Below are 26395 nucleotides of genomic sequence, written 5' to 3'. Positions count from 1 at the left end.
TGTTATTGTTGTTGTTGTTATTATTGTTATTGTTGTTGTTGTTGTTGCTGAGTTTAGTAATTTCGAGAAATCTATGGATACGTTATAATGTTATATGGCTACTAGAATGAATTGGTAGAAATGTATGTGTAGGTGTTTGACACAGGCTTATGTAATGTCCTTTGGTCAGCGTGTACAGCTGCAGGGATGATCTCAACAAGTGCCACCCGTTTAAAGTCCCAAATAGGATTGTCAGACCAACAGAGACTCTAAACATAGTCTGCACTGTCCTACCTCTTTACCTTGTTACCTTCAGTTAGGATACGTCTGTGTGTGTGTGTGTGTGTGTGTGTGTGTGTGTGTGTGTGTGTGTGTGTGTGTGTGTGTGTGTGTGTGTGTGTGTGTGTGGTCTGAGTGTTATACAATAGTGTACAAAACATTAGGAACACCTTCCTAATATTGTAGTTGCACTCCCTTTTGCCCTCAGAACAGCCTCAATTCATCAGGGCATGGACTCTACAAGGAATTGAAAGCGTTCCACAGGGATGCTGGTCCATGTTGACTCCAATCTTCCCACAGTTGTGTCAAATTGGCTGGATGTCCTTTGGGTGGTGGACCATTCTTGATACACACAGGAAACTGTTGCGCGTGAAAAACCCAGAAGCGTTGTCGTTCTTGACACAAACCGGAGCTCCTGTTACCTACTACCAAACCCCCGTTCAAAGGCACTTCAATATTTTGTCTTGTCCATTCACCCTCTGAATGACACACACACACATTCCATGTCTGAATTGTCTCAAGGCTTAAAAATTATTATTTAACCTGTCTCCTTCATCTACACTGATTTGAAGTGGATTTAATAGGTGACAATAAGGGATCAGAGCTTTCACCTGGATTCACCTGGTCATTCTATGTCATGGAAACAGCTGGTGTTCATAATGTTTATATACTCAGTGTGTGTTTCTGTGGTCCTTTCATGTGTTATCTGATTCTAGGATTCTGTGACCATCAAAAATACTGTTTGGTACTATCATGATGCAGCAATAAGTTAGAAAGAGTTAAACTATTGGCCAGTCTCTGTAGTTCTAATGTTCCACAATACTGTATGAAGGATCAATAAGCTAGAAAGAGTTCAACTATTGGCCAGTCTCTGTAGTTCTAATGTTCCACAATACTGTATGAAGGATCAATAAGCTAGAAAGAGTTAAACTATTGGCCAGTCTCTGTAGTTCTAATGTTCCACAATACTGTATGAAGGATCAATAAGCTAGAAAGAGTTCAACTATTGGCCAGTCTCTGTAGTTCTAATGTTCCACAATACTGTATGAAGGATCAATAAGCTAGAAAGAGTTCAACTATTGACCAGTCTCTGTAGTTCTAATGTTCCACAATACTGTATGAAGGATCAATAAGTTAGAAAGAGTTGAACTATTGGCCAGTCTCTGTAGTTCTAATGTTCCACAATACTGTATGAAGGATCAATAAGCTAGAAAGAGTTAAACTATTGGCCAGTCTCTGTAGTTCTAATGTTCCACAATACTGTATGAAGGATCAATAAGCTAGAAAGAGTTCAACTATTGGCCAGTCTCTGTAGTTCTAATGTTCCACAATACTGTATGAAGGATCAATAAGTTAGAAAGAGTTGAACTATTGACCAGTCTCTGTAGTTCTAATGTTCCACAATACTGTATGAAGGATCAATAAGCTAGAAAGAGTTCAACTATTGACCAGTCTCTGTAGTTCTAATGTTCCACAATACTGTATGAAGGATCAATAAGTTAGAAAGAGTTGAACTATTGGCCAGTCTCTGTAGTTCTAATGTTCCACAATACTGTATGAAGGATCAATAAGTTAGAAAGAGTTGAACTATTGGCCAGTCTCTGTAGTTCTAATGTTCCACAATACTGTATGAAGGATCAATAAGCTAGAAAGAGTTCAACTATTGACCAGTCTCTGTAGTTCTAATGTTCCACAATACTGTATGAAGGATCAATAAGCTAGAAAGAGTTCAACTATTGGCCAGTCTCTGTAGTTCTAATGTTCCACAATACTGTATGAAGGATCAATAAGTTAGAAAGAGTTCAACTATTGGCCAGTCTCTGTAGTTCTAATGTTCCACAATACTGTATGAAGGATCAATAAGCTAGAAAGAGTTAAACTATTGGCCAGTCTCTGTAGTTCTAATGTTCCACAATACTGTATGAAGGATCAATAAGCTAGAAAGAGTTCAACTATTGGCCAGTCTCTGTAGTTTTAATGTTCCACAATACTGTATGAAGGATCAATAAGTTAGAAAGAGTTAAACTATTGGCCAGTCTCTGTAGTTGTAATACTGTACATAGGCTCATAATATCATAGCATAATACATCAACACATGAACAATCATCTGGTGCCTGAATAACCCAGTCACAGTCACGGGTATAAAATAGCTTAGAATATGACTGTAGGTTGTATATCTGCCAAAAAGAAAAGCCAAGCAGCTGACACGGTCCTGCTCTGTGCCAGCTGGGTCCTGTTCTGTGCCAGCTGGGTCCTGCTCTGTGCCAGCTGGGTCCTGCTGGGTCCTGCTCTGTGCCAGCTGGGTCCTGCTCTGTGCCAGCTGGGTTCTGCTGGGTCCTGCTCTGTACCAGCTGGGTCCTGCTCTGTGCCAGCCGGGTCCTGCTGGGTCCAGCTGGGTCCTGCTCTGTGCCAGCTGGGTCCAGCTGGGTCCAGCTGGGTCCTGCTCTGTGCCAGCTGGGTCCTGCTGGGTCCAGCTGGGTCCTGCTCTGTGCCAGCTGGGTCCTGCTGGGTCCAGCTGGGTCCTGCTCTGTGCCAGCTGGGTCCTGCTGGGTCCAGCTGGGTCCTGCTCTGTGCCAGCTGGGTCCTGCTGGGTCCAGCTGGGTCCTGCTCTGTGCCAGCTGGGTCCAGTTTATCTAATTGGAGGATATGGTTATTCCGGTTTTTAATTTCTGATGACGATGAGACGGCCTATAGGGAGGAGGTCAGAGACCTGGCAGTATGTTGCCAGGACAACAACCTCACCCTCAACGGCAGCAAGACCGCTGAACATCGTCGTCTGTGATCAGGCCTACATCCGCCGTCTCGTCAGCAAACTTAATGATGTTGTTGGGAGTCGTGCGCGGCACTGAGTCGTGGGACAGGAAGTGGACAGGGAGAACAGGAGGGGACTGAGCACGCACCCCTGAGCCCCCCCCCGATTTGAGGGTCAGCGTGGCAGACATGTTGTTACCTACCCTCACCACCAGGGGGCGGCCCGTTAGTAAAAGTCCAGGATCCAGTATCAAAGGGAAGTGTTTAGTCCCAGGGTCCTTAGCTTAGTGATGAGCTTTGAGGGCACTATGGTGTTGAACGCTGAGTTGTAGTCAATGAACATCATTCTCACATAGGTGTTCCTTCTGTCCAGGTGGGAAAGTGTGGAGTGCAAAAGAGATTGTGTCATCCGTGGATCTATTGGGGCGGTAATTAATGCAAATTGTAGTTGGTCCAGTGTTTCTGATGGAGTTGATGTGAGCCATGACCAGCCTTTCAAAGCATTTCATGGCTACATATGAGAGTGCTACGGCGCGATAGTCATTTAGACACGTTACCTTAGTGTTCTTGGGCACAGGGGACTATGGTGGTCTGTGTGTGTTATGTGTGTGTTATGTGTTAACACACATGACCAGCACACACAAACATTTCACACACTGTTACACACACACACACACTCTGTTACCAGTGTGTGTGTGTGTGTGTGTGTGTGTGTGTGTGTGTGTGTGTGTGTGTGTGTGTGTGTGTGTGTGTGTGTGTGTGTGTGTGTGTGTGTGTGTGTGTGTGTTATGTATTAACAGTGTGTGTGTGTGTGTGTGTGTGTGTGTGTGTGTGTGTGTGTGTGTGTGTGTGTGTGTGTGTGTGTGTGTGTGTGTGTGTGTGTGTGTGTTATGTATTAACAGTGTGTGTGTGTGTGTGTGTGTGTGTGTGTGTGTGTGTGTGTGTGTGTGTGTGTGTGTGTGTGTGTGTGTGTGTGTGTGTGTTATGTGTTAACAGTGTGTGTGTGTGTGTGTGTGTGTGTGTGTGTGTGTGTGTGTATGTATTAACAGTGTGTGTGTGTGTGTGTGTGTGTGTGTGTGTGTGTGTGTGTGTGTGTGTGTGTGTGTGTGTGTGTGTGTGTGTGTGTGTGTGTGTGTTTTCTCTAGGTGTATGTGAGAGAGCAGCATGCAGTCGGCTCCAGCAGGTTTGTGGGACCCCCATGGACCCCAGTCTAAAGATGTCTCCTCTCTCCCCGTACACACACCCTCCGCCTCTCGCCTCTCCCATTTGATCGCTGCACCACCGACTAAGAGAATCACCTTCTACAAGAGCGGCGACACTAAGTTTGCGGGAGTGAGGATGGCCGTCCACAAACGCAGCTTCAAATGCTTTGACGCACTACTGGACGACCTGTCGCAGAAGGTCAGAACACACACAGTACACACACACACACACACAGTACACACACACAGTACACACACACAGTACACACACACACACACAGTACACACACACACACACAGTACACACACACACAGTACACACACACACAGTACACACACACAGTACACACACACACAGCACACACACACACACACACAGTACACACACACAGTACACACACACACAGTACACACACACAGTTTACACACACACAGTACACACACACAGTACACACACACACAGTACACACACACAGAGTACACACACACAGTACACACAGTACACACACACAGTACACACACACAGTACACACACACAGTACACACACACACAGTACACACACACACACACACACACACACACACACAGTACACACACACACAGTACACACATAGACACAGTACACACACACACAGTACACACACACACACACACAGTACACACACACACAGTACACACACACAGCGCACACACACACAGTACACACATACACACAGTACACACACACACAGTACACACACACACACAGTACACACACACACACTACCCCGTGCATCCACTCAGTACTGGTACCATGTCTATATACTCATGTTATTATATAGAGTCATGTTATTGTATATAGTCATGTTATTGTATATAGTCATGTTATTGTATATAGTCATGTTATTGTATATAGCCATGTCATTGTATATAGCTATGTTATTGTATATAGTCATGTCATTGTATATAGCCATGTCATTGTATATAGCCATGTTATTGTATATAGTCATGTTATTGTATATAGCCATGTCATTGTATATAGCCATGTCATTGTATATAGTCATGTTATTGTATATAGTCATGTCATTGTATATAGCCATGTTATTGTATATAGTCATGTTATTGTATATAGCCATGTTATTGTATTTAGCCATGTTATTGTATATAGCCATGTTATTGTATTTAGCCATGTTATTGTATATAGTCATGTTATTGTATATAGCCATGTCATTGTATATAGCCATGTTATTGTATATAGTCATGTTATTGTATATAGCCATGTCATTGTATATAGCCATGTTATTGTATATAGCCATGTTATTGTATATAGTCATGTTATTGTATATAGTCATGTTATTGTATATAGTCATGTTATTGTATATAGTCATGTTATTGTATATAGTTATGTTATCATATAGAGCCATGTTATTGTATATAGTCATGTTATTGTATAGAGCCATGTTATCATATAGAGCCACGTCATTGTATATAGTTATGTTATTGTATATAGCCATGTTATTGTATTTAGCCATGTTATTGTATATAGCCATGTTATTGTATTTAGCCATGTTATTGTATATAGCCATGTTATTGTATTTAGCCATGTTATTGTATATAGCCATGTTATTGTATTTAGCCATGTTATTGTATATAGCCATGTTATTGTATATAGCCATGTTATTGTATTTAGCCATGTTATTGTATATAGCCATGTTATTGTATATAGCCATGTTATTGTATATAGCCATGTCATTGTATTTAGCCATGTTATTGTATATAGTCATGTTATTGTATATAGCCATGTTATTGTATATAGCCATGTTATTGTATTTAGCCATGTTATTGTATATAGCCATGTTATTGTATTTAGCCATGTTATTGTATATAGCCATGTTATTGTATATAGCCATGTCATTGTATTTAGCCATGTTATTGTATATAGCCATGTTATTGTATTTAGCCATGTTATTGTATATAGCCATGTCATTGTATTTAGCCATGTTATTGTATATAGCCATGTTATTGTATATAGCCATGTTATTGTATTTAGTCATGTTATTGTATTTAGCCATGTCATTGTATATAGCCATGTCATTGTATTTAGCCATGTCATTGTATTTAGCCATGTCATTGTATTTAGCCATGTTATTGTATATAGCCAAGTTATTGTATGGTGGTCATATAAATGAACATATATCTCTGTATTGGTGTATCTGATATTTTAACATTTTGTGTGTGTGTGTGCGTGTGCGTGTGTGTGTGTGTGTGTGCGTGCGTGCGTGCGTGCGTGTGTGTGTGTGTGTGCGTGCGCGTGTGCGTGCGTGCGTGCGTGTGTGTGTGTGTGTAGGTGCCCCTGCCGTTTGGAGTACGTACGGTCACCACTCCCAGAGGAATCCACAGTATTAAACATCTAGAGCAGCTGGAGGACGGTGGGTGCTACCTCTGCTCTGACAGACGGCAGGCTAAACCAATCAACATAGAGCTGGCTGGCAAACGTCCCGCCCTCTGGCACCACAACAGGTGAGTGTTTGAATGAATGTCTATGTGTATATAATACTGTAAATATGATGTGTGTATGTCTATGGCATCTGTGTATGATGCTTAACATGTGTATAGTACAGTATATGTATAGTGTGTGTGTTCATGGTGTGTGTACAGTCGAAGAGTGCCACAGCGACCAGCAGAAGACCCTCCTCCTCCCAGTGCTCCAAGCCACACCCCAACACGGCAGCGACGCATCCTATTGGTCAGGAACAGCGACCCTGCAGTGAGGAGGAGTGTGATTCTGAGTCGCCGCTCGGCCCGGAGCCTCCGAGTGTTTCTGGAGGGCATCTCGGAAATTATGCAGTGTCACGTCAGGAAATTATACACGCTGGAGGGACGCAAGGTACATCTGGGAGGAGGGAGGGGGAGGGGGAGGAGGGAGGAGGAGGGGGACGCAAGGTACATCTGGGAGGAGGGAGGGGGAGGGGGAGGAGGGAGGAGGAGGGGGACGCAAGGTACATCTGGGAGGAGGAAGGAGGGAGGGGAGGGGGAGGGGGGAGGGGAGGTAGGACTGGGAGTGTGGTGTGTTGGGGAGGGGGAGGTAGGACTGGGAGTGTGGTGTGTTGGGGAGGTAGGACTGGGAGTGTGGTGTGTTGGGGAGGTAGGACTGGGAGTGTGGTGTGTTGGGGAGGTAGGACTGGGAGTGTGGTGTGTTGGGGAGGGGGAGGTAGGACTGGGAGTGTGGTGTGTTGGGGAGGTAGGACTGGGAGTGTGGTGTGTTGGGGAGGGGGAGGTAGGACTGGGAGTGTGGTGTGTTGGGGAGGTAGGACTGGGAGTGTGGTGTGTTGGGGAGAGGGAGGTAGGACTGGGAGTGTGGTATGTTGGGGAGGTAGGACTGGGAGTGTGGTGTGTTGGGGAGGGGGGAGGTAGGACTGGGAGTGTGTGGTTTCTTGGAGGGGGGGGAAGTTTAGAGTTGTGTAGATTGTCCAGGTGTACACCTGATGTATCCAGGTTTGTTAGTGTATGTGCACTAATGTGTGTGTGTGCCTGTGTGTGTGTGTTTGCCTGTGTGTGTGTGCGTGTAGATTGACAGTGCACAGAGCCTGATGACGTGTCCAGGTGTGTTGGTGTGTGTAGGTCGAGAGCCCTTCAGACCTCTACTCCTGAACTATGTAGCCAAGCACTCTGAGGAGAAACTACCTGGACTGGGGACGCGGTTAGTATACGGATCTATGCTATTACACTGTATTCTATTGTGGTATTTTGATTGTTTTTTTGATTGATTGACACAGGTCACCTGGCAATGGGGCCCGGTCTCCCGGTACTGGGGCCCGGTCTCCCGGTACTGGGGCCCGGTCACCTCGTAATGGTCAGGGAGCTCGGTCACGGTCTAGTGTCTGCAGCGAAGGACACGGCAGCAAGAAGAACGGTAGGTCATGATGATGTGTGTGTCTGTGAGTGGTAGTGTGTGTCTATGAGTGGTAGTGTGTGTCTGTGAGTGGTAGTGTGTGTCTGTGAGTGGTAGTGTATGTCTGTGAGTGGTAGTGTGTGTCTGTGAGTGATAGTGTGTGTCTGTGAGTGATAGTGTGTGTCTGTGAGTGGTAGTGTGTGTCTGTGTGTGGTAGTGTGTGTCTGTGTGGTGGTGGTGGTGTGTCTGTGAGTGGTAGTGTGTGTCTGTAAGTGGTAGTGTATGTCTGTGAGTGGTAGTGTGTCTGTGGTGGTATGTGTGTCTGTGAGTGGTAGTGTGTGTCTGTGAGTGGTAGTGTATGTCTGTGAGTGGTAGTGTGTGTCTGTGAGTGGTAGTGTGTGTCTGTGAGTGGTAGTGTGTGTCTGTGAGTGGTAGTGTGTGTCTGTGAGTGGTAGTGTATGTCTGTGAGTGGTAGTGTGTGTCTGTGAGTGATAGTGTGTGTCTGTGAGTGGTAGTGTGTGTCTGTGAGTGGTAGTGTGTGTCTGTGAGTGGTAGTGTGTGTCTGTGAGTGGTAGTGTGTGTCTGTGAGTGATAGTGTGTGTCTGTGTGTGGTAGTGTGTGTCTGTGTGTGGTAGTGTGTGTCTGTGAGTGGTAGTGTATGTCTGTGAGTGGTAGTGTGTGTTTGTGAGTGGTAGTGTGTGTCTGTGTGTGGTAGTGTGTGTCTGTGAGTGGTAGTGTGTGTCTGTGAGTGATAGTGTGTGTCTGTGAGTGGTAGTGTGTGTCTGTGAGTGGTAGTGTGTGTTTGTGAGTGGTAGTGTATGTCTGTGAGTGATAGTGTGTGTCTGTGAGTGGTAGTGTGTGTCTGTGAGTGGTAGTGTGTGTCTGTGAGTGGTAGTGTGTGTCTGTGAGTGATAGTGTGTGTCTGTGAGTGGTAGTGTGTGTCTGTGAGTGGTAGTGTGTGTTTGTGAGTGGTAGTGTGTGTCTGTGAGTGGTAGTGTGTGTCTGTGAGTGGTAGTGTGTGTCTGTGAGTGGTAGTGTGTGTCTGTGAGTGGTAGTGTGTGTCTGTGAGTGGTAGTGTGTGTTTGTGAGTGGTAGTGTGTGTCTGTGAGTGGTAGTGTGTGTTGCTATTGAATATTCAGTGAACATTGTGACTAATCTTTCCAATCTGTTTTGCTCTCTCTCTCTCTCTCTCTCTCTCTCTCTCTCTCTCTCTCTCTCTCTCTCTCTCTCTCTCTCTCTCTCTCTCTGTCTCTCTCTCTCTCTCTCTCTGTCTCTCTCTCTCTCTCTCTCTCTCTCTCTCTCTCTCTCTCTCTCTCTCTCTCTCTCTCTCTCTCTCTCTCTCTCTCTCTCTCTCTCTCTCTCTCTCTCTCTCTCTCTCTCTCTCTCTCTCTCTCTCTCTCTCTCTCTCTCTCTCTCTCTCTCTCTCTCTCTCTCTCTCTCTCTCTCTCTCTCTCTCTCTCTCTGTCTCTCTCTCTCTAGTGAACTTTGGTCTGGAGACTAAGAAGACCATCATCCATCCTCTCTCAGACTCTTCCAACCTCTCCACCCGCTTCTCTCTGTCCTCTGACAAGTCCTACCCTAATGGCCTCAGCAGCCAAGGTGGCAAGGAGGCGGTGCTTAACGATGACATCGAGAAACGGGTACTGGTGAACAAAGACGGCAGCCTGTCTGTGGAGATGAGGGTGCGGTTTCGTCTCCATAACGACGAGAGGCTCCAGTGGTCCACGGAGATTAAGAAGTCTCCCTCTGACTCTCTGACCAATGACTGCTGTCCCCTCAGGGAAGCCCCGCCCTGCTTCCTACAGGTTCACTTTAACATGCCTTTTTGCTTTTGTTGTTTTATATTACTCTAGTTTTGTAATATATATTTGTATTTGTTCAGTAAACTGCTGTGTGTATGAAATGTGCTTTACAAATAAAAATCTATTGCTATCGTTGTTTCCTGCAGCAAGGCCAATCAGAAAGCTGCTCAGACCATGACTCCGCCTCCTGTGTTGTTGAAGCTGCCGACTACACCCCCAAGCCTCCACAGCGCTCCCTGGAGGAGCCACAGTCACATTATGCCTGCTGCTTCCAGAGACAGGAGTATGACCTTTGGGAGAACCCCGCCCACATCCAGACTTCTAAGCATTCACACTCCAGGGTTAGACACACCCACTCCTCAAGTTCCTCCTCCTCCTGCCGCTCCAGCAAGTTGGTGAGGAGGCGTGCGACCCACAGGGAGTGCTCAGAGCTCGGAAGGGTTGTAAATGGAATGGTGGAGGTGTGTACAGTCAGCAGCAGCTGCAGCCACAGCGAGCTTAGCCTGGGTGCCACAGACAACCAGGGGGAGGAGCGTCCTCTGTCTAGCTCCTCCCATGTGCTCCAAGCACTTCAGGACGATGTGGATGACCTCCCTCCCAGCGTCTCACGCTGCTGCCATAGCAATGACCCCCCACAAGCCCTCCCCTTGACCCCACAGCCTCCCAGCCCTATGTCTACTTCCTCCAGGAGCAGAAAACACACCCCTGCCCTACAGGGAGAGGAGAGGGGGAGCAAAACCTCCTTCCGGCGTTCTAGTAACTCGTGCTCCTGCTGCAGAGGAGAAGTCACCCCTAAGGCCAACGAGGAGAGAGTGGACAGCTCGTTGTCGAAGGCCAGCCAAGCTTCCCACGGATCCAGAGCTCCCTCCAATAGAATCAGGATCCCTGTGGCTCCAGAGGAGGGAGATGATGAAGCTGAGCAGGGTGGGAAGAGGGCAGTCAGCGTCTCCGGTGGCTCAGGGGGGTCCATTGGGTCAGTGGGGTCTATAGGCTCCAGTGTATGTTCTCACTGTGGGGGGTGTGACCAAGGTTACGACCTTGTGTCCTGCCACTCACAGAAGTCACATAGGTCAAAGCGATCTCAAGAAGAAGAAGAGGAGAGGTCAGGGAGAGGACTCTCAGGTGGCTCAGATGAGTGTGGATTTTCTCAGAGGACCAACAAGTCCAACTGTACCCACTTCTACCAAGAGGGCCGAGCAGCCAGCATGATGTCACACATGTCTCTGCCCGAGGAGGGAGAAGATACAGGGAAGGAGGGAGAGGTAGAGGTTGGAGAGAAAATAGAGGAAGGGGAGAAAGACGAGAGAGCAGCCAATGTCCTCTCAGCCAAATGCTTCTCTTCAGTCAAGGGCAGGACCTCTAGAACCTCCCAGAAGTCTAAGGCCTCAGAATCCCTTGCAGACATGGAGGAACAAATGGAAGAACCGATGGAGGGAGAAGAGAAAGAGGGAGAGGTAGAAGATGGATCAGAGCAGAGAGCAGCAAGCATTATGTCAGTTAAATCTAATCTCTCAGCCAAGTCCAGCAGATCTCATACATCTACCTGTAGCAAAGCAGATGGGTCCACCAAAGCTTCAGAGAGGGCATCGTCTCCCAGATCAGAACCAGACGTTGCTGAGGATACAGGAGCAGCAGAGACAGAGGAGAGAGGAGCCAGTGTTATGTCAGCTAAAACTAACACTTCAGCAAATTACAGCAGATCCCATAAGTCTACCAAAAGTCCTAATGCTGGGGCTGCTTCTGCCAGCTCTGAAACACCTGACATCAATGCTATTGAGACAACAGGCGAAGGTGAAGAGGAAGAAGTGGGAGAGAAAACAGAGGAGAGGTTAGAGAGCTCCATGTCTGTTAGATCTAACCTCTCAGCAAAGTCTTGTAGGTCCTGTAAGTCTACCTGCAGCAAAGCAGAACAGGTCCTTTCCGCCTACTCACCAGAGGTACCAGCTACTGAACCTGAACCTACTGGAGAGGATGAGGGAGAGGAGAGAGCAACGATCTCCACGTCTGTTAAATCTAACCTCTCAGCCAAGTCCAGCAGGTCTCATAAGTCAACCTGCAGTAGGAGTATTAGAGTTGTTTCTCCAAAACCAGCAGCGAGTGAAACTCTAGTCAACGATCCAGCAGACGTGGTTGCAGCGGGTGCATTGTCAGCTAAAACCAATGCTTCAGCAAAGTCCCGTAGGTCTTGTAAGTCTACAGGAGATGATGAGGGAGAGGAGAGAGAAGCAAGAGCCATGTCAGCTAAAACGAGGGCTTCTATCAAGTTCAGCAGGACCCACAAGTCTGCCTGTAAAGCTGCCTCTCCAAAGCCAGCCGCATGTGAAACTCCTGTCAACGATCCAGAGGAGAAAACAGAGGAAGAGAAGACAGCGAGTGCATTGTCAGCTAAAACCAGTGCTTCTGTCAGATCTAGCAGGTCTCACAAGTCTACCTGTAGTAGGAGTGTGAGGGCTGAGACACCTGTTGCTAAAGACATCCCTGCTATTGAAACAACAGAGGGAGATGAGAATGGGTCTGCTGCTGCTGCCGGAGAAACAGAGGAGAGACCAGCGAGCGCCATTTTGGATGACAATAATGCCTCAGTGAAATCTAGCATATCTCACAAGTCTACCTGCAGCAAAGCAGAACGGGCCCCTTCCTCCAACTCACCAGAGGTGCCAGCGACTGAGCCTGAACCTACTGGAGATGATGAGGGAGAGAAGAGAGCAGCAGGTGCCACGTCAAAGTCCAGCAGGTCCCTCAAGTCTACCTGCAGTAGGAATGTCTGGGCTGAGACTCCGGGGACTAAAGACATCCCTGTTATTACGACGACAGGGGGAGAGGAGATGGTTGACGATACAACTGCTGCTGGAGACACAGAGGAGAGACCGTCGAGCGCCGTCTCAGCTAAAACCAGTGCTTCTGTCAAGTCCAGCAGGTCTCATAAATCTACCTGCAGTAGGAGGGCTGAGAGTCAAAGATCTCAACCAGCCGATGTCCCTGTTATTGAAACAACAGGAAGAGACGAGGTCGGAGAGAAGAAAGAGAGAGCAGAAAGTGTCATGTCAGCTAAATCTAATGATTCAGCAATGTCCCGCAAGTCTAACAGGCCCACCTGTAATGGAAGTAGTAGAGCAGTCTCTCCAGTGGCTCAAGATGTTCCTGCTATCGAGACGACAGGTGGAAAAGAACACAGAGACAAATCCACCGCCTCTGTCAAGACCAACAGGTCTCATAAGTCGTCCAGTGGTAGGAGGGCTGAAACTCCAACTGCAGAACAAGCTGATGTTAATGAGACCACCGGAAGGGACGAGAAGGGAGAGGGGACAGTGAGACCAGCGAGTGCCATGTCGACTAAATATAGTGCTTCAGCAAAGTCCAGCAGATCTCACAAGTCCACCTGTAATAGTGGAAGTGCTAGAGCGATCTCTCCAGCACCTAAAACAGCAGACGTCCCTGCCATTGAAACAACAGGGGTTGACAGGGAGGGAGAGAAAACAGAGGAGAGACCAGCTAGCGCCATGTTGGCTAAATCTCACATCTCAGCGAAGTCCAGTACATCTCATACGTCTAATGGTAGTAACAGAAGTACGTTTCTGCACCTGAAAAAAGAGAGAGGTGAGAGAGGTGTTAGACCTGCCCCCAGCACTACAGGAAATGACCTTGAGACAGGCAGTGTGAAATCTGCAAAACCCCCAAAAAACGCAGATTCCTCCACCAGACCCCTCTCCACAGCATCACAGGCTAATGCTAAATCCACCAATCAGACACCGCCTGCCACCACCGAGACCAAAGAGGAGTCTCAAAGTCATGCCACGAGCCGACCTGCCAGCACGGCTGCACACAGAGATGATGATGTCAGAGATCATGTCACAGAGAAGAAAGCTCCCAGCGTACGTTCTAAGAGCCCTGCTAAAGCAGAAGGAGACTCAAGAGTGGCTTCCTTCGCCCGCTCCACCAGGTCAAAGGTGAAAGTTCAGAAGGCCAGCGAGGCCCAGGACGATGAGATGCCAGAGACAAGGGCCTCCTTAATGCAAGTGAAAGGTCACAGGGTTAAAGCTCAGAGTGACACGGGCAGCGTTCACTCCGTGAAAACCTCCAAAACGGATAAGATTGTGATAAAAGGGAATTCCAAACCAAAGTCGGCCCAAGTGGGAAACACTACCTCCCAGTCCTTCAATCCCCCTGAGGGCTCCAGACCCGCCATCCAGCTGGGTACGGCCAGCGTCAGCGATAGCCTCCTCTCCCAGTCCCTGTCTGCAGCTGACCTGCTCAGGGGGAACATGGCCGCCTCGCGCCTCTCCAGCCCTGCAGGGTCAAAGGTTAGCATCCCTGATAGTGGGAAGAGTGGGAAGAGTGGGAGTAGCCAGAGGAGAAGGAAGCTCAAACAGGAAGAGGTGGAGCTAGAGGAGCTGGGTCCCCTCTGTCTGCCCAAAACCTCACCCATTGACATTGTCAGTGATTGGCTGAGAGGCATCCCTGCTGACAGCGGCATGGATAACCCTGAAGATGAGATGAACGAGGGAATTGAAGAGACAGAAGTAAAAAGAGAGGAAGGAGATGAGAAAGGAGGGGAAACAGAGGGACAAGGAGGAGAGGAGACTGAGGAGAAACAAGAACCGATTGAAACTACAGAGATGGAGCAGGAGAACACGGCTGAAACAGGAAAACAGGAAGAGGAAGAGGAGCAGGAGAAGACGGCTGAAACAGGACAACAGGAAGAGGAAGAGGAGCAGGAGAACACGGCTGAAACAGGACAACAGGAAGAGGAAGAGGAGCAGGAGAACACGGCTGAAACAGGACAACAGGAAGAGGAAGAGGAGCAGGAGAACACGGCTGAAACAGGACAACAGGAAGAGGAAGAGGAAGAGGAGCAGGAGAACACGGCTGAAACAGGACAACAGGAAGAGGAAGAGGAAGTGGAGCAGGAGAACATGGCTGAAACAGGACAACAGGAAGAGGAAGAGGAAGAGGAGCAGGAGAACACGGCTGACACAGGACAACAGGAAGAGGAAGAGGAAGAGGAGCAGGAGAACACGGCTGAAACAGGACAACAGGAAGAGGAAGAGGAAGTGGAGCAGGAGAACATGGCTGAAACAGGACAACAGGAAGAGGAAGAGGAAGAGGAGCAGGAGAACACGGCTGAAACAGGACAAGAGGAAGAGGAGCAGGAGAACACGGCTGAAACAGGACAACAGGAAGAGGAAGAGGAGCAGGAGAACACGGCTGAAACAGGACAACAAGAAGAGGAAGAGGAGCAGGAGAACATGGCTGAAACAGGACAACAGGATGAAGAGGAGCAGGAGAACACGGCTGAAACAGGACAACAAGAAGAGGAAGAGGAGCAGGAGAACACGGCTGAAACAGGACAACAGGAAGAGGAAGAGGAGCAGGAGAACACGGCTGAAACAGGACAACAGGAAGAGGAAGAGGAGCAGGAGAACACGGCTGAAACAGGACAACAAGAAGAGGAAGAGGAGCAGGAGAACACGGCTGAAACAGGAAAACAGGATGAAGAGGAGCAGGAGAACATGGCTGAAACAGGACAAGAGGAAGAGGAAGAGGAAGAGGAGCAGGAGAACACGGCTGAAACAGGACAAGAGGAAGAGGAAGAGGAGCAGGAGAACATGCCTGAAACAGGACAAAAGAAGGCTGCCCGGCAACCAGAGGAAGAGGGAGAGGTGAAAGAGGAAGAGGAAGAGAGGGGAGAGGAGGAGGAGGAAGCAGCAGTGGGGGAGAAGGAGAAGAAAGATAAAGAAGAAGAGGAGGTAAAAAAAGAAGAAGAGGGGGAGGTGGGAGCAGAGGAGGAGGGAGAGTGCTCTGAGTGTGCTGACTGCTGCCCTGACCCAGCCCCACCCAACAATGACATCAGTTCTCCTTGTCATCGCCACCTGTTCCTCAGTAGAGAGTCAGAGCTGCCTTGGAGCTGCCACTCATCTGTGGCAGTAATGAAGGTTTTACTGAACCCTACACTGGGCCGGTGCAGCTCCCTACCCGAGGTATTTCCTGTTTCTAGAATTTTACTTACATACTTTTACTTCCCAGTGAGCATAAGATGTTAAAAACAGATATTTTCAATGTCTTTTAACTTACATGTATTTTACTCATAGGGTAATATACGTTACAGTATAGTTTTACTTATATATTGTATACTAATAACTGTTATTATTTGCAAACTTTTATTGTCATATTCACATGGTTTGTGTGACTTTCAGGGGGAGAATGAAACACTTTTTTGATATGATTTACAGTATTCCTAATCCTTATTCCTCCCACCTGTCTCTTTACTCCAGATAAGTCCAGTGTACGGACGCAGACTGAGCTCCTCTGCTAAAGGTCTGCTGGACTGTCTGGCCCAGCTGCAGCTCATCGACCCACCCCCTTCTCCAGCTGCAGCCCCAGGCCCTGACCGGTACCAGCGGTACCAAGAGGTCATGGATATACTAGAGTCACTGTGGCTGTCTAAGCCTGACCTCGAGAAGAGGAAGGAGGGAGAGACAGAGGAGAAGGAGAGGCTAAAAGATTCTGGTGTGGACCTGAGCAGCGGCTCAGCAGGGTCTGGGGGTTCTGGGAAGACCAGACCAGATGAAACAGCGGGTGACATCACTCTCATAGCGAAGGGAGAAGGAGGGGAAGGAGGAGGAGAGGGGGAGACAGACGGAAGAGGAGGAGGAGGAGAGGGAGAGACAGATGGAGGAGGAGAGGGAGAGATAGATGGAGGAGGAGAGGGAGAGATAGATGGAGGAGGAGAGGGAGAGATAGATGGAGAGACAGATGGAGGAGGAGAGGGAGAGATAGATGGAGGAGGAGAGGGAGAGATAGATGGAGAAGGAGAAGGAGAGATAGATGGAGGAGGAGAGGGGGAGGTAGGAGAGGGAGAGATAGATGGAGAAGGAGAAGGAGAGACAGATGGAGGAGGAGAGGGAGAGACAGATGGAGGAGGAGAGGGAGAGACAGATGGAGGAGGAGAGGGAGAGATAGATGGAGGAGGAGAAGGAGAGACAGATGGAGGAGGAGAGGGGGAGACAGATGGAGAGGGAGAGACATATGGAGGAGGAGAGGGAGAGACAGATGGAGGAGGAGAGGGGGAGACATATGGAGGAGGAGAGGGAGAGACAGATGGAGGAGGAGAGGGGGAGACAGATGGAGAGGGAGAGACATATGGAGGAGGAGAGGGAGAGACAGATGGAGGAGGAGAGGGGGAGACAGATGGAGGAGGAGAGGGAGAGACATATGGAGGGGGAGAGGGAGAGACATATGGAGGAGGAGAGGAAGCAACATCAGCAGAGCTGCTTTCAGACGCGGCTACCCCAGACATCGCCAGCCAAGTGCAGAGCAGCCCAGGGGAGGATGAGTCGTCCCCAGAGTCACCCCCAGGGACAGGTGAGATGCTGCAGACCCTTGAGAGACTCAAAACCCCAGGGAGCCCATCCTCTTCAGACAGCACAGCCTACAAATCCCCCACTGACACAGAGACAGACACCCCGGAGGACACCCCCAGCTCAGGGACACCCCCGTCAGTCCAACGACCGCTGCTCACCAAGCGTGTCTCCCAGGACCCTGACCCGGTCTGGGTTCTCAACCTGCTGAAGAAGTTGGAGAAGCAGTTCATGGCCCACTACGTGGACGCCATGGCCGAGTTAAAGGTACTGATACAACAATAATAAAAACCACAACAACAAACACAACAGCATTAATAATTAGCATCATCATGAAAATCATAAATATATATATTTTTTTATAAATAATCTGGATAATACTGTTGTGTTTGTGAAGGTGCGTTGGGACCTAGACAACAATGTGATGTTGGACACTATGATCACTGAGCTGAGAGATGAGGTGAAGAAGAGGATCCAGATGAGCATTGATCGTGAACTGAGGAAGATTCGGGGACGGGCGGGCCGGGGGCCGCGACCCCCTAACATGTCCCGGGAGTCAACCGTAACAGACCAGAGGAGGCGGAGGTTGAAGGTGAGAGGGGGCAGTTAGTGATATTTTATTTGAACAGCTTTAAAACAAACTTTTAGTAAATGTATAGATATTTTGGCAGTGAATGCACAATGAATTCTGGCATGCTGATCCCCAAGAATTCCATTCATTGCGCTAATGCTTGTTAGCAATTTCCCTAACGTTAGTTAGCAATTTCGCTAACTTTAGTTAGCAATTTCCCTAACGCTAGTTAACAATTTCGCTAACGTCAGTTAGCAATTTCGCTAACGCTAGTTAGCAATTTCATTCATGCTAGTTAGCAACTTCCTACATCTTATTCTGGGTAAGTAGAAAAATCTTGCACTATCCATTTAAAACATGTGTTGTTCCTACTTTATTGTCAACTGTAGACTCTACTGTAGACTCTATTGCTTTATTTTAAATACACTCCTAATAAAGTTTGACTTTGCTTTAAAGGTCATGAAGGTCCAGTCGGTAAACGAGAGTGACGGAGAGCAGGGTTCAGGCGATGTTAGCGACCAGCGCAGTGAGGACGAGTACTGTCCCTGCGACGCCTGCATACGGAAAAAGGCGGAGGACAAGGCAATCAAAATGGAGGCTGTGGTTGCCAAGGCGCCGGTGATGATGGCGTTTGATCTGCGTAAGATCCTGCAGATGAAGAAAGACCCAGAGTCTCCGGTGCCCCCTAGCCCCACACAGGGGAAGAACAATGACAAACTGGAAGAGGGGGAGGAGGAACAGGTTGGGAATCTAGAGGTGGTACAGGAAGACGAGGAAGAGGAGGAGGAGGAACAGGTTGGGAATCTAGAGGTGGTACACGAAGACGAGGAAGAGGAGGAGAGAAAGGAGGATATTATACCAACTGTTATAGAGGAAGATATCTCTGAGAAGGAAGAGGAAGGAGTGACTGGGGGAGAGGAGGGAGAGGAGGAGGGACAGGAGAGTCACGGAGCTGAGTCTCTGATGAGTGAAGTAGAGGAGGAAATAGCTGAGGAGATAGGGGCTGAAGAACAGGAGGAGGATGGAGTGGTAGAGGGAACTGAGGATGAGGAGGAAGAAGCAGGGGAAGGAGAGACGGGGTGTGAAAGTGCAGGAGAAGATGGTGTGGAGGGGGCGGAGACTGGGGAGGGGGAGGAGTTAGTAGAAGGGGAGGAGGAAGAAGCAGGGGAAGCTGAAGCAGGAGATCAGGAAAAAGCTGGAGGAGATGAAGCAGGAGTTCAGGAGGAAGCTGCAGGAGATGAAGAGACCGGAGTAGCGGGAGAGACAGGGGGAGAGGAGAAGACTCCTGAGGAAGAAACAGAGGTTAATGTGGGGGTGTCAGCAGAGGATGAGGAAGAGGGAGGAGAGGAGGAGGTGCAGTTGAATGCTGTGGCGGAGCTTAATCCTGAAGACGAGGAGGGTGAGGAGATGGAGGGAAATAGAGAAATCCCTCTGATCCACCAGATGACCAGAACCTCTGTGGAGTCCCAGCCAGGATCAATTTCACAAATGTGCTCCTTAACCCTGATAGAGCCCAATGAATCTGTCTCTGATGGACACCAGATGGCATCTGCGGGGGAAGGGTCAGGGGGGAAAGGCCAGAGGAGGAGCCGATCTCCAGCCAGAACCAAACGCAGGAAACCAAAAGAGAACGGCATAGAACTGGACGTCCTAGATCTGTAACCCTCACAGGACATAGAACTGGGCGTCCTAGATCTGTAACACTCACAGGACATAGAACAGGACGTCCTAGATCTGTAACCCTCACAGGACATAGAACTGGGCGTCCTAGATCTGTAACCCTCACAGGACATAGAACTGGACGTCCTAGATCTGTAACCCTCACAGGACATAGAACTGGGCGTCCTAGATCTGTAACCCTCACAGGACATAGAACTGGACGTCCTAGATCTGTAACCCTCACAGGACATAGAACTGGGCGTCCTAGATCTGTAACACTCACAGGACATAGAACAGGACGTCCTAGATCTGTAACCCTCACAGGACATAGAACTGGGCGTCCTAGATCTGTAACCCTCACAGGACATAGAACTGGATGTCCTAGATCTGTAACCCTCACAGGACATAGAACTGGGCGTCCTAGATCTGTAACCCTCACAGGACATAGAACTGGACATCCTAGATCTGTAACCCTCACAGGACATAGAACTGGGCGTCCTAGATCTGTAACCCTCACAGGACATAGAACTGGATGTCCTAGATCTGTAACCCTCACAGGACATAGAACTGGGCGTCCTAGATCTGTAACCCTCACAGGACATAGAACTGGACGTCCTAGATCTGTAACCCTCACAGGACATAGAACTGGACGTCCTAGATATGTAACCCTCACAGGACATAGAACTGGACGTCCTAGATCTGTAACCCTCACAGGACATAGACCTGGACGTCCTAGATCTGTAACCCTCACAGGACATAAAACTGGACGTCCTAGATCTGTAACCCTCACAGGACAGACTGAGTCACAGAAAGCACTTTATAATCTCCTCTCTGAGTTAGGAATATCTATATGGGAGGTAATGCACAGGTTTCTGCCAGGTCAGAGTGGCATATACTCATTATTTTAATAGAAGGGTTTAACTGAAACGTGGAACAATCATAGTATTGTACGAACCATAAGATATCATGTGAAATGTATATTTGTATATTTCAAAAAACAAATTACATGTATGTATGATTTTATTTTCACGGAGGGCTGTATATTCTCTACTGTATAGAGGGGTGTATATACTCTACTGTATAGAGGGGTGTATATACTCTACTGTATAGAGGGGTGTATATACTCTACTGTATAGAGGGGTGTATATACTCTACTGTATAGAGGGGTGTATATACTCTACAGTATAGAGGGGTGTATATACTCTACTGTATAGAGGGGTGTATATTCTCTACTGTATAGAGGGGTATATAATCTCTACTGTATAGAGGGGTATATAATCTCTACTGTATAGAGGGGTGTATATTCTCTACTGTATAGAGGGGTGTATATACTCTACTGTATGGAGGGGTGTATATTCTCTACTGTATAGAGGGGTGTATATTCTCTACTGTATGGAGGGGTGTATATTCTCTACTGTATAGAGGGGTGTATATTCTCTACAGTATAGAGGGGTGTATATACTCTACTGTATGGAGGGGTGTATATACTCTACTGTGTACAGGGGTGTATATTCTCTACTGTATAGAGGGGTGTATATTCTCTACTGTATGGAGGGGTGTATATTCTCTACTGTATAGAGGGGTGTATATTATCTACTGTATGGAGGGGTGTATATTCTCTACTGTATGGAGGGGTGTATATTCTCTACTGTATAGAGGGGTGTATATTATCTACTGTATAGAGGGGTGTATATACTCTACTGTATGGAGGGGTGCATTTACTCTACTGTATAGAGGGGTGTATATACTCTACTGTATGGAGGGGTGTATATACTCTACTGTATGGAGGGGTGTATATTCTCTACTGTATGGAGGGGTGTATATACTCTACTGTATGGAGGGGTGTATATACTCTACTGTATGGAGGGGTGTATATTCTCTACTGTATGGAGGGGTGTATATTCTCTACTGTATGGAGGGGTGTATATTCTCTACTGTATAGAGGGGTGTATATTCTCTACTGTATAGAGGGGTGTATATTCTCTACTGTATGGAGGGGTGTATATTCTCTACTGTATGGAGGGGTGTATAGTTTGGGTTGTTGTGACATGAGGTTCCAAGGTATTTAACCATGTGGGACGGTATTATAACAGAATCTACTCAGGACTTCAACCAATGCTTTACTGGCACCGTGGTGACAGGAGAGAGAGACGAGAGAGATAATATGTTTTCAAGATACAGTAAATTAAAATACAGTAATACATCATATCGGCTGTACTTCTGTATTTTGAAGGATATACATCTTGAAAACATTTTCAGACCTTATCAACAATGGACTGATGAAACAAATACCTTTTTCACCTTTAATATCATGATCAATAGTGCAGAAGTTGTTGTTGTTGGAGTACCTGACAAAGAGGTTGTTTTATAAGGCGTCTAGATATATTGTTTATCTTGAATATATTGAATGTATTCATGTTTTGTATAGATATAGTGGAGATAAGGGCGGCAGGGTAGCTTAGTGGGTAGAGTGTTGGACTAGTAACCGAAAGGTTGCAAGTTCGAATCCCCGAGCTGACAAGGTACAAATCTGTCGTTCTGCCCCTGAACAGGCAGTTAACCCACTGTTCCTAGGCCGTCATTGAAAATAAGAATTTGTTCTTAACTGACTTGCCTAGTAAAATAAAGGTAAAATAAAAAATAAAATAAGTATGGATATATTGTTTAGAACAAAGCATCTGCAGTTGTATAAAAATATATTGGCACTTTTTAATTCCATATTTCTTCTAGAATAAGTTGAAACAGTCCAATAACTCTTCTTGAACCATTCCTTGTCATATTGGGGGTCATTGTCCTGCTGGAAGACACACAACCTTCAATGGAGACCCAGTTTGTAGACACTGAGTTGAACCATTCCTTGTCATATTGGGGGTCATTGTCCTGCTGGGAGACACACAACCTTCAATGGAGACCCAGTTTGTAGACACTGAGTTGAACCATTCCTTGTCATATTGGGGGTCGTTGTCCTGCTGGGAGACACACAACCTTCAATGGAGACCCAGTTTGTAGACACTGAGTTGAACCATTCCTTGTCATATTGGGGGTCGTTGTCCTGCTGGAAGACACACAACCTTCAATGGAGACCCAGTTTGTAGACACTGAGTTGAACCATTCCTTGTCATATTGGGGGTCGTTGTCCTGCTGGGAGACACACAACCTTCAATGGAGACCCAGTTTGTAGACACTGAGTTGAACCATTCCTTGTCATATTGGGGGTCGTTGTCCTGCTGGGAGACACACAACCTTCAATGGAGACCCAGTTTGTAGACACTGAGTTGAACCATTCTTTGTCATATTGGGGGTCGTTGTCCTGCTGGAAGACACACAACCTTCAATGGAGACCCAGTTTGTAGACACTGAGTTGAACCATTCCTTGTCATATTGGGGGTCGTTGTCCTGCTGGAAGACACACAACCTTCAATGGAGACCCAGTTTGTAGACACTGAGTTGAACCATTCCTTGTCATATTGGGGGTCGTTGTCCTGCTGGAAGACACACAACCTTCAATGGAGACCCAGTTTGTAGACACTGAGTTGAACCATTCCTTGTCATATTGGGGGTCGTTGTCCTGCTGGAAGACACACAACCTTCAATGGAGACCCAGTTTGTAGACACTGAGTTGAACCATTCCTTGTCATATTGGGGGTCATTGTCCTGCTGGAAGACACACAACCTTCAATGGAGACCCAGTTTGTAGACACTGAGTTGAACCATTCCTTGTCATATTGGGGGTCATTGTCCTGCTGGAAGACACACAACCTTCAATGGAGACCCAGTTTGTAGACACTGAGTTGAACCATTCCTTGTCATATTGGGGGTCGTTGTCCTGCTGGAAGACACACAACCTTCAATGGAGACCCAGTTTGTAGACACTGAGTTGAACCATTCCTTGTCATATTGGGGGTCGTTGTCCTGCTGGAAGACACACAACCTTCAATGGAGACCCAGTTTGTAGACACTGAGTTGAACGTTGGACTACAAAACACCTGATAATCTGATGATTCCCATGATGCCTTGCGCACGTTCACAGCCCCCAGGACCAGCGGCTGAAAACCAAGAACTACCTCTGGGGTGCTTTATTTTCTGTGTCAACTTAAGTTTACAAAAATAAAATTGGTTCAACAATGTTGAACATCCAATAACAAGGAGTGGAGAACAAACATTTTTATTTTTTTCAATTTTAACTAATTTCAGAAGAAATAGGGAACTATTTAAGAAAAGTGCAAGGGTGCCAATATATTAGTCCGCAACTGAATAAAAGCATGTGTATGTTGTAACATATTATTGTACAGGGTTGAAACAGAGATGTGCACCATGATTCTCTCAGGCTCTGACTACAAGGGGTGCTATGGTTTTATAGTCTATAGTCAATCATAAAGTCCTATTGGTAGGTGCTGTGGGATATGTCTATGCTGCTATTGGTCCGTTCGGCTGTCAATCTTCTTCTGTGACATAACCTAGGGAACACCATGTAAAGTCTCAAACAACAATGTAAATGTATTTTAATGTATAACTATTTATGAAATTAAATGTTTTTAAACTAAATTATGTTTAGTTGAAATATATTGCTGCTTAAAAGTGCCATGCATCTCATTTCCTCTAACTACACCATTTCAACTCTTTGGTAAAGACTAGTTCAGATAAATACTTGAACTCTTTTGGCTTGCTCCATCCGCACCATTTCAAGCTAGCTGTGGAGGGACTTTATGGTACGTTCTTAACTCTGTTACAATGGCATCACTGCTAAAAGGTCAGCTGTCAGGTTCCAGGGAAAGCTTTCCCAACACTCACTATTAGGCTCACTACACCCAGCCACCAAAACAGATTGTGGCCAGTAAAAGGTTAAATGGTCATTTGAATAACTGGCCCAGCCTTATCAGAACAGTCTCCCACTACACCCAGCCACCAAGCAGATTGTGGCCAGTAAAATATGAAATGTTCATTTGAATAACTGGCCCAGCCTTATCAGAACAGTCTCCTACTAAATGCAGCCACCAAAACAGATTATGGCCAGTAAAAGGTTAAATGGTCATTTGAATAACCGGCCCAGCCTTGTATGACAAAGACTTCAATGGACGGATCCAAGAGAAATCTGATTATTTCATGAGTTGGATGATCGCTTGTCCAAATATTCTAAATGTAGACTATTCACAGTTTGCAAAACACGTTGATCGCTATGCAAATACAGACCAGTAGATTTTAGTGTCCTCATTTCCACTGAAACTTAGGGTTTAGCTAAGTAAGCAGTTCATTTGTTATATGTGTCATCCCAGTGCTCGGGGAACAGGAAGGAGTGTCGTCCCAGTGCTCGGGGAACAGGAAGGAGTGTCGTCCCAGTGCTCGGGGAACAGGAAGGAGTGTCGTGCCAGTGCTCGGGGAACAGGAAGGAGTGTCGTCCCAGTGCTCGGGGAACAGGAAGGAGTGTCGTGCCAGTGCTCGGGGAACAGGAAGGAGTGTCGTCCCAGTGCTCGGGGAACAGGAAGGAGTGTCGTCCCAGTGCTCGGGGAACAGGAAGGAGTGTCGTCCCAGTGCTCGGGGAACAGGAAGGAGTGTCGTCCCAGTGCTCGGGGAACAGGAAGGAGTGTCGTCCCCAGTGCTCGGGGAACAGGAAGGAGTGTCGTCCCAGTGCTCGGGGAACAGGAAGGAGTGTCGTCCCAGTGCTCGGGGAACAGGAAGGAGTGTCGTCCCAGTGCTCGGGGAACAGGAAGGAGTGTCGTCCCAGTGCTCGGGGAACAGGAAGGAGTGTCGTCCCAGTGCTCGGGGAACAGGAAGGAATGTCGTCCCAGTGCTCGGGGAACAGGAAGGAGTGTCGTCCCAGTGCTCGGGGAACAGGAAGGAGTGTCGTCCCAGTGCTCGGGGAACAGGAAGGAGTGTCCCAGTGCTCCAGGAAGGAGTGCTCCCAGTGCTCGGGAACAGGAAGGAGTGTCGTCCCAGTGCTCGGGGAACAGGAAGGAGTGTCGTCCCAGTGCTCGGGGAACAGGAAGGAGTGTCGTCCCAGTGCTCGGGGAACAGGAAGGAGTGTCGTCCCAGTGCTCGGGGAACAGGAAGGAGAGTGTTGACTGATTAAACATGTCATTTTAACACACAGATCCTGATGTAACGTGGGAAGGATGCCGTTTTTGGTTTAAAAACTGTGGAAATCAACCAAGAAGTTTTTAAGATTTCAAAATATATTTGAACAGAAAGGAAAGGAAAAGTAACCACTGAAAGGTGTGTGGCTCAGCACTGCTTTCAAAGATCTGCCATTTCCAAGGTTACATCTTGAAATGTAATTAACTGTTATCGGATGACATTTGTTTAATGTCATCTGGGCTGATTAAAGATACTTCATTTCAAATCAAATTCAAATCAAATTTATTTATATAGCCCTTCGTACATCAGCTGATATCTCAAAGTGCTGTACAGAAACCCAGCCTAAAACCCCAAACAGCAAACAATGCAGGTGTAAAAGCACGGTGGCTAGGAAAAACTCCCTAGAAAGGCCAAAACCTAGGAAGAAACCTAGAGAGGAACCGGGCTATGTGGGGTGGCCAGTCCTCTTCTGGCTGTGCCGGGTAGAGATTATAACAGAACATGACCAAGATGTTCAAATGTTCATAAATGACCAGCATGGTCGAATAATAATAAGGCAGAACAGTTGAAACTGGAGCAGCAGCAGTCAGGTGGAATGGGGACAGCAAGGAGCCATCATGTCAGGTAGTCCTGGGGCACTGTCCTAGGGCTCAGGTCCTCCGAGAGAGAGAGAAAGAAAGAGAGAATTAGAGAGAGCATATGTGGGGTGGCCAGTCCTCTTTTGGCTGTGCCGGGTGGAGATTATAACAGAACGTGGCCAAGATGTTCAAATGTTCATAAATGACCAGCATGGTTGAATAATAGTAAGGCAGAACAGTTGAAACTGGAGCAGGAGCATGGCCAGGTGGAC

General features: G+C 47.3%; 2 protein-coding genes across 40 annotated transcripts in view; one reads left to right on the top strand and one right to left on the bottom strand.

Annotated features, from left to right (window-relative positions):
- LOC118381214 (retinitis pigmentosa 1-like 1 protein) overlaps positions 1-18942 on the top strand; it is a gene marked incomplete at its 3' end in the record, with an annotated part of 33610 nt that extends 14668 nt beyond the window's left edge. Inside the window, exons 2-11 of the mRNA XM_052495850.1 lie at positions 4155-4410; positions 6539-6711; positions 6850-7078; positions 7761-7891; positions 7968-8104; positions 9563-9888; positions 10032-15863; positions 16158-17510; positions 17641-17835; positions 18271-18942. Of these exons, the coding sequence (XP_052351810.1) occupies positions 4174-4410; positions 6539-6711; positions 6850-7078; positions 7761-7891; positions 7968-8104; positions 9563-9888; positions 10032-15863; positions 16158-17510; positions 17641-17835; positions 18271-18942 (9285 nt within the window). The remainder of the gene's footprint in view (positions 1-4154; positions 4411-6538; positions 6712-6849; positions 7079-7760; positions 7892-7967; positions 8105-9562; positions 9889-10031; positions 15864-16157; positions 17511-17640; positions 17836-18270) is intronic.
- Positions 18943-18966: 24 nt separating this feature from the next.
- Positions 18967-24012, bottom strand: LOC127915815 (polycystic kidney disease protein 1-like 3). Of its 39 annotated transcripts, none has more exons than XM_052496318.1 (3): positions 22803-24012; positions 22631-22716; positions 18967-22286 (listed from the first exon to the last, which is right to left on the bottom strand). In XM_052496318.1, exon 3 carries the CDS (start codon positions 20229-20231, stop codon positions 19032-19034), a length of 1200 nt encoding a protein of 399 aa, XP_052352278.1. In that variant the 5' UTR covers positions 20232-22286; positions 22631-22716; positions 22803-24012; the 3' UTR covers positions 18967-19031. The 39 variants fall into 39 exon arrangements, with proteins under 39 accessions (XP_052352278.1, XP_052352279.1, XP_052352284.1 ...); XM_052496319.1 differs by lacking the exon at positions 22631-22716 and adding an exon at positions 22459-22544; XM_052496324.1 differs by having other exon boundaries at positions 22889-24012.
- Between the last annotated feature and the right edge of the window lie 2383 nt (positions 24013-26395).

This window comes from Oncorhynchus keta, chromosome 35 (assembly GCF_023373465.1).
Source record: "Oncorhynchus keta strain PuntledgeMale-10-30-2019 chromosome 35, Oket_V2, whole genome shotgun sequence".
In the NCBI taxonomy this organism is placed as follows: domain Eukaryota; kingdom Metazoa; phylum Chordata; class Actinopteri; order Salmoniformes; family Salmonidae; genus Oncorhynchus; species Oncorhynchus keta.
Note: the sequence above shows the minus strand (reverse complement) of the source record. Positions and strands in the feature narration are given on the sequence as shown.

Bases quoted from the DNA above. Each gene is read 5' to 3' on its own strand.
- LOC127915815 (XM_052496302.1), bottom strand. From the start codon at position 20,231: ATGTCCTGTGAGGGTTACAGATCTAGGACGTCCAGGTCTATGTCCTGT.